General features: G+C 34.9%; 1 protein-coding gene across 1 annotated transcript; it reads left to right on the forward strand.

The window, feature by feature from the left end:
* The first annotated feature begins 6,759 nt into the window (after positions 1 to 6,759).
* Positions 6,760 to 7,294, forward strand: LOC128290535 (uncharacterized). Its single transcript, XM_053026225.1, has 2 exons — positions 6,760 to 7,081; positions 7,209 to 7,294. Exons 1-2 carry the CDS (start codon positions 6,760 to 6,762, stop codon positions 7,292 to 7,294), a joined length of 408 nt encoding a protein of 135 aa, XP_052882185.1.
* Positions 7,295 to 7,678: the final 384 nt, after the last annotated feature.

Here is a 7,678-nt window from a genome sequence, read left to right on the forward strand (position 1 = left end):
AACCTTTTTAAAACGTACCCTAGAGCTATTCAATTTCAAACAATTAAAACAATATCATATCTAAGCTAACAAAACATACTAAAAATAGTTAAAAATAACTAAAGCGACATTGTTACAACTCGAAATATAACTGAAAAATAACTTAAAGAACTACTAATTTAATTAAAAACCATCTGCGTTGTCCCCGTGGCCACCCTAAATCCTACCAGCTCTAAGTCCCCAGTTTAAGGCTCATCTGCAAGGGTAAAAAGGAATGGGTGAGTTTGGAAAACTCAGTGTGTAAAGTATCCCAACCAGAGCCCAAATTAGTTCAAGCTTTACTGGGCTTAAGCCCTATTCAGAAATCAGAGTTAACTGGGCCTTAGTCCATATCAATATTAATCTGGGCCGTAACCCTATTACAAGTCAAGATATATTGGGCCTTACCCATATTAACACAGTTGGGCCCATTTCAATACAGTTGACCCATAACAAAACAGTCTCATATGATTAATGCATGATAACCCCATCCAACCCTGCACTTGCCTCCGTCCATCCCTACGCTTCCTGTGGGGAATAAATCACCCACGCCATCCCTACACTTACAGTGTTAGCACCGATTCTTGGCACTAACTATAATCCGACAAAAGTGATTATATCGAATATGTGGCACAACCACCAGAACGGGTTCTTCCTCCATAACAAAACCCAACCCAATGCAGTATGACATGTATGCAGAATATATATATATAATTAACAAGGCATGCTTCAGAAAGACAGTCAGATTATAGCGTAAGAACAATTATTTACCTTCAAGGGGCGTAATCGTAAACTTACCCCTTTAAGGGTATTACGGTAATTCTACCTTACAGAGGTATTTCAGTAATTTTATTAGTTTTTTTAGGGTTTCATGCTTATTACAGTTATTAACGTGTCTTTAGAATACTTACCGGACGTTTTTACCGAAATAGACCCGTTGCCCATTACTCAATTTCGGTCCATCGAAGCCCAAATTCACCGAGGTGCACGAAATTGCACACTTTGCAATCTTACCATTGAAGATGCCAAAATTATCAATACAAACAATCCCACGAGCGCTCGCACGCTCACAAGTTCTCGAAATGTCGACTTTTCGGTATTTCGACTTTTTGGCTTTTGCCGATCTAGTCTACTAGTGGGTGTCGTTTACACACCTGTTTTACGATGAAATATTGATGAGTTCCACACACGAGTTGCCTACAATCAGTTATTAACACGTTAAACTATGGATCCATAACAACTTATATACAAATCCCCTTACCAATAATCGGCCATTAACACCTTAGGCACTAAAGTCCTTACCTTTGCCGGAATATGGACTAGATCTAAATCTAGTAGTTCCAATTATCCAAGCCCTCAATCAGTAGCCTTTAATCCACACTAGAGCAAAACAAATCAAATAACACCACTAAACTCTTTTAGTTTAGTCAACAGACACCCTTTGTATATAAGGGTTTTCAGTTTTTCTTTAAATCACCGAATAATGGATAGAGAAGGGATTCTGAGCATTTACCAAATATTTACTTGCCAAAAACGTTCCCAAGTACCTTCCTATTCCCGATTTGTTGTAGATCTAACCCAAAATACGAATAGAGGATAGATCTAGGTGATTCGGCTTTTGAAGAAACGAGATGGAGAATAGAAGTTTGTGAAGTAGAGGGGAGATGTCGGCAGAAGGATAAGAGAGTTGTGAGGTTCAGCTTTTTTGGCACGGAGAAAAGTCTCTATATTCGGCAATAATGAGAAGAGAATCAAAGAGAAAGGACTTATGGGTAGGAGTAGAAGATTAAGCTTGGTGAAGAAAAGATGAACAAAAAAGAATAAAGGTCGATCTCAAAAATAATAATAGATGTGAATGGCCCCAACCTAAATCGACTAACACTAAAAAAAACCCAAAACTAAACAAAAAAGAAAAACAACCCATACAAGCCAAAATTTTAAGAGCCTTTTCAGCATTTAATTGGCTATAGCCGAATTGGTACTACCATGAGTCCTATTTAGGCATAAAATCCTTCCCAAGTTCAAATTCCATGTTTTTATCCTTAATTTTAGCCACCACCTAATTTGAATTCCATCCAAATCCTTCCTACCGATTAGCAGCCACCATTTTCCCACTGCTTGGCCGACTCAATTTGCTGCTTGGAAGAGTTTTGGTCCAATTGAATTACTCCCCCCACGCTTGTAGCAAAAAGGTAACCCATTGCACATACAGCAGCTCGAAACCGAGACCTCCAAACACCCATATACGCTGCTTGCCACTGCCCTGAAGCTCCTCTCGTGACATAATCTTCTCACAATTATTTTTAAGGCTTAACTGCTGCAGTCATGGCTACTTAAAAAGATAAATCAAAATTTCACCTTCCCCTGGGATCGAACCCACATCCTTTCGGCATACTTCGTTCGCGAATTCTTTTAAAGCCTATTTTAGTGTAACCCTTTTACTTTAAAAAAATAAACGTCTTGCGCGCTCCGTGGCTCGAACTGGGGTCCCCTTCAGCCTTCTAACATCCCTTGCCACTGGGCCGAGTTCCTTATTGTGACATGAGTTAGCCCCAACAACTCTTAAGGCCTGCCTGCGACAACCTTTGACTTAAAAACATGTTTGCGCATTGGGAATCGAACCTGACCTTCCTTCCCTCTTGTCCGGCGTGCCTAACCCTTTGGGCAGGCGTTCCTTTATGCCCAGCTTCTGCCCAACTTATTTTTAAGGCCTTATGCCCAGATTTCCTTAAGAGGCAAAATTTAATAATGTTGCTAAAGCTATGGGCCGAGCCCCAGACTTTTTCCCACACCATAAACCCTTCGTAATTTATTTAATTACTAAACTAACATACTAAATAATAATAATAATAATAATAATAATAAAAACATCCAAATTATTCAGGCTGTCTTCTACCCGAACCCAGACTCAAGGCCTAATACTTCCAGGCCCAAAAATCAGGGCGTTACAGAAAACATTAAGGATCCGCTTATCCAAAAACACAGGTGTGAATTCTGTTAAGGTTTATTGCTATAAATATCACAAACCAAGTCGGTTTTCAAAATTTTTATTTTCCACTGTGCAAGAAAATTATTTTCAAACTGGGATTTTTCCAACAATATAATCCAACCTCTAGGTTTCAAGCAACATCGGGCAGATGGGACTCCTTTTGCTTGCAAACTCAACAAAGCCATTTATTATTTACAACAAGCACCACGAAATTGGTTTCTCAAGGTTCAATAATTCCTTTAAAAACTTGGCTTTATCTCCTCCAAAGTTGATTCATCCTTATTCATTCTTCAACATGGGTCGAATGTTACCTATATTATAGTTTATGTTGATGATATATTACTCACTAGAAGCACGCCACAAATACTTGATTTGATTGTTCAGCAACTTCATCAATAATTCACCTTGAAAGGTCTTGGCTTATTACAATATTTTCTTGGTATTGAGGTAAAAAAATTGGCCAAGGACTTATACATAATCAACAAAAATATACTATTGACCTGCTTACCAAAGCAGCTATGACAAAATCTCAGCCAGTTCCTACTCCTATGATCGTTGGACACAAATTAACCAAAGATGATGAAACACTCCTTTGTAATCCTTCAAGCTATCAAAGCATAGTTGGATCGCTTCAATACCTATGTCATTCACAACCAGACATTTCATTCAATGTTAACAAAGTGGGACAATATATGCATAAACCACGAGAGCCTCATTGGATTGTCGTAAAAAGAATCCTACGATACTTGAAACTCTAGACTATGAACTTATGTTTTCTCCAAGTGAATTACTTTCTCTGGCTACTTATTATGATGCTGACTAGGGTAGTAATGTTGATGACTGACATTCTATATCTGGTTACTATTATGTCTTTCTTAAATCTGACATCATTTATTGGAGGTCCCAAAAACAATTATCTGTTTCTAAATCCATAACTGGGGCAGAGGATGGAAGCCTTGTTGACACTACATCTGAAATCATCTAGCTTTAGTCTTTATTGAAAGATTTTGGTGTCACTTTAGCTTCAGTCTTTGTTGAAAGATTTTGGTGTCACTTTACTCGATCCACCTAAAATTTGGTGTGATAATTCAAGTATAGTCACTATGGCAACTAATCTGATTCTTCATTCGAAGACCAAACATGTTGATTTGGATCTCCATTTTGTGAGGAAAAGGTGTTTAATAACCAGTTTCATGTTGGTTATGTCCTTGCTAAACATCAGTTAGCAGATGCTCTCACCAAACCAATCATTCAACAGTCTTTCCTTGAATTAAGAACTAAGCTAGGAGTAGTTTCTAGCAATAATGCCCTGTGTATGCTTTCCCAAATTAAGTCAGAAAGCAGGCTGAATGTTAAATGAGTAACCAAACATTTTGTCAAATGAGCTAGATGAATTTTATCATCATTGTGTGAGCTTGTTCTTATGCACAAGGATGAATGACATGTTATGTAACGACCCAAAATTTACGGGTATCAAAAAAGTGCATTTTCGAGTCTCCGTTTTTGTGAAATAGATTCGTAAATATTTATTAAAAATATTTACGGAATTAGTTGTGCTATTAATTAAGGTTTGGTTAGGTGTTCTAAATTAAGAGTAAATAGGTATAATGACTAGATTGTAAATAGAATAAAAGTTGAATTATAGAATAGAAAAATTTAAGGGACTAAATGAGTAATTAAACCAAATCTTGACAAGTGTATGGTATTATTAGTGACATGTTTAATATTAATATACATATACTTGTAATTATTATTTATTTACTTATTATTTAAGTAATTATTATTATAATATAATATAATATGTAATAATATAATAAGCATAAAGTAAATAAAGAAAAAATAAAAGAAAAAGAACAATAAGGCAAACAAAATAGAGAAGAATAGGGAGAAAAAAAAAGGAGAAAAAGAAGAAGGAGGAATTAGGGTTTAAAGTTTAAAGTGTGATTGGTAAGTCAATTTAATCCATTTTCTTGTAATTTTGATGTTTTTGGAACCCTAGAACAAAATACTACTTGATTTAAGTTGAAATTTTAGAAGTTAGTGAATTTTTAGATGTTGTTCATGTTGAATAAATTGAAGTATTAGGGGTTAAATTGATAGAATTCCAAGTTAGAAGTGAAAAGGGATTTAATTGTAAAATAAATCATAAATTTTAAGTAGTAGGGACTAAATTGAGAGAATTTCAAAATTAGGGTTTTATGGTGAAATTAAAGAGTCTAAATTAGTTTAAAGAGGAAATTGAATAAGATATGAAATTAGTTTGGAAGAAAAGAGTTAGTTTTGATTTAAGGATTAAATTGGAATTTAGACAAATGTTGTGTATAAATTGAAATATTCAATGTTAAATTGTAGTGTATTGATAAATTTTAATTCAGATTCTGGTGAAAGTCAATGCAGTAAAATTTGGACTGTTTGTGAACTTCTTGATGTATTTCTTCAAGAATTGTCGAGATTACCACCTGATTGAGAGGTTGAATTTCCAATAGAAGTTTATCCTAGTACAGCTCCGATATCAATACCTCCATACCGTATGTCACCTACCGAACTAAAAGAATTGAAAGTACAATTGCAGGATTTATTGGATTGAGGATTTTTACGTCCTAATATTTCACCATGGGGAGCTCTAGTGTTGTTTGTTAAAAAGAAAGACGATTCAATGCAGTTGTGTATTGATTATTGACAATTGAACAAGGTGACTATCAAAAATTAATACATGTTACCTCATTTTGATGATTTATTTGATCAGCTAAAAGGAGCTTTTGTCTTTTCAAATATTGATTTGAGATCGAGTTACTACCAGTTGAAGGTGAAAGAAAGTGATGTACCAAAGACAGCATTTTGTACACGGTATGGCCATTATGAATTTTTAGTAATGCCTTTCGGATTAACAAATGCTCCAGTTGCTTTTATGGATATTATGAATAGTATTTTTCAACCTTACTTGGATCAGTTTGTGATGGTTTTCATTAATGATATTCTGGTTTATTCGAAGTCTGAATCTGAACATGAGTAGCATCTTAGAATTGTTTTACAAATATTACGAGAGAAACAGTTGTATGGAAAGCTTAGCAAATATGAATTTTGGTTATCAGAAGTTGTATTTTTTGGACATGTGGTATCGACGATGGAATTAGAGTTGATCTGAAGAAGATTGAAGCAATTGTTTAGTGGAAAGCACTGAGAAGTGTGTCAGAGGTGCGTAGTTTTCTAGGATTGGCTGGTTACTATCGAAGATTTGTAAATTTATTTTCAAATATAGCCTTGCCATGACAAAGCTGTTGCTTCGATTTGTTTGGGATGATTAGTGCTAAAAAAGTTTTGAGAAGTTAAAGCTAATGCTGACTGAAACACCAGTTTTAACTTTGCCAGAGTCGGGAAAGGATTTTATTATTTATAATGATACTTCTATGAATGGTCTCGGGTGTGTTTTGATGCAAGATAGAAATGTGATAGCATATTCATCTTATCAATTGAAACCGCATGAGCGTAATTATTCGATGCACGATCTGAAATTGGCTGCCGTGGTTTTTAGACTAAAAATCTGGAGACATTAATTATATGGTGAGAAATGTTATATTTATACTGATCATAAAAGTCTCAAGTATATTCTATCTCAAAAGAAGTTAAATTTGAGCCAGCATCGGTGGATAGAACTTTTAAAAGATTATGATTGTGTTATTAATTATCATAAGGGAAAAGTAAATGTTGTAGCTGATGCATTGAGTAGAAAAACAACAATTGAATTACGAGCAATGTGTGCACAGCTTAGCATCAGTGATGATGGAAGTTTATTGGCTGAATTAAAAGTTAAACCAGTGATGTTTAATCGGATCAAGTCAGAAGAATTAGAATATAACAAGTTGATGAAGAAAAGAGAAATGGTTCAGAATGGCATGATAGAGAATTTCAACATTGATGATCATGGTTGTTTGAGATTTCATAATCGGATTTGTGTACCAGATGTTTTAGAACTGAAAGAATTGATACTTCATGAAGCACATGATAGTCCTTTTGTATTACATCCAGGAGGAACGAAAATGTATCGTAATCTACGGGAATCTTATTGGTGGCCAGGTATGAAAAGAGATATAGTTGAATTGTCAATGAGTAAAGGTAGAGCATCAGGTTCCTACTGGATTACTTTAGCCAATTAATATCCCTGAATGGAAATGGGATTATATTACGATAGCTTTTGTAATAGGATTACCGTTGTCAGCAAGTAAGAAAAATGTTATTTGGGTAACTGTTGATTGGCTTACAAAATCAGCTCATTTCATAGCAGTTTGAATTGATTGGTCACTCCAGAAACTTTCTGAAGTTTATATTTTGGAAATTGTGAGATTACATGGTATACATGTATCAATAATTTCTGATAGAGATCCACAGTTCACATCAAGATTTTAGAGACAATTACATGATTCTCTTGGTACATGACTCAACTTTAGCACAGCTTTTCATCTGCAGACTGATGGACAATCTGAACGAGTTATTCAGATTTTGGAAGATATGCTTCGTACTTGTGTTACTGATTTTGAATCTGGTTGGGAGCGTTATTTGTATTTGGCTGAATTTGTATATAATAATAGTTTTCAATCGAGTATTCAAATGCCTCCGTATGAAGCTTTATATGGTCACAAATGTCAGACACCTATGTGTTGGATAGAATTGAAT

The sequence above is a fragment of the Gossypium arboreum genome, chromosome 3 (assembly GCF_025698485.1).
Source record: "Gossypium arboreum isolate Shixiya-1 chromosome 3, ASM2569848v2, whole genome shotgun sequence".
Classification (NCBI taxonomy): Eukaryota; Viridiplantae; Streptophyta; class Magnoliopsida; order Malvales; family Malvaceae; genus Gossypium; species Gossypium arboreum.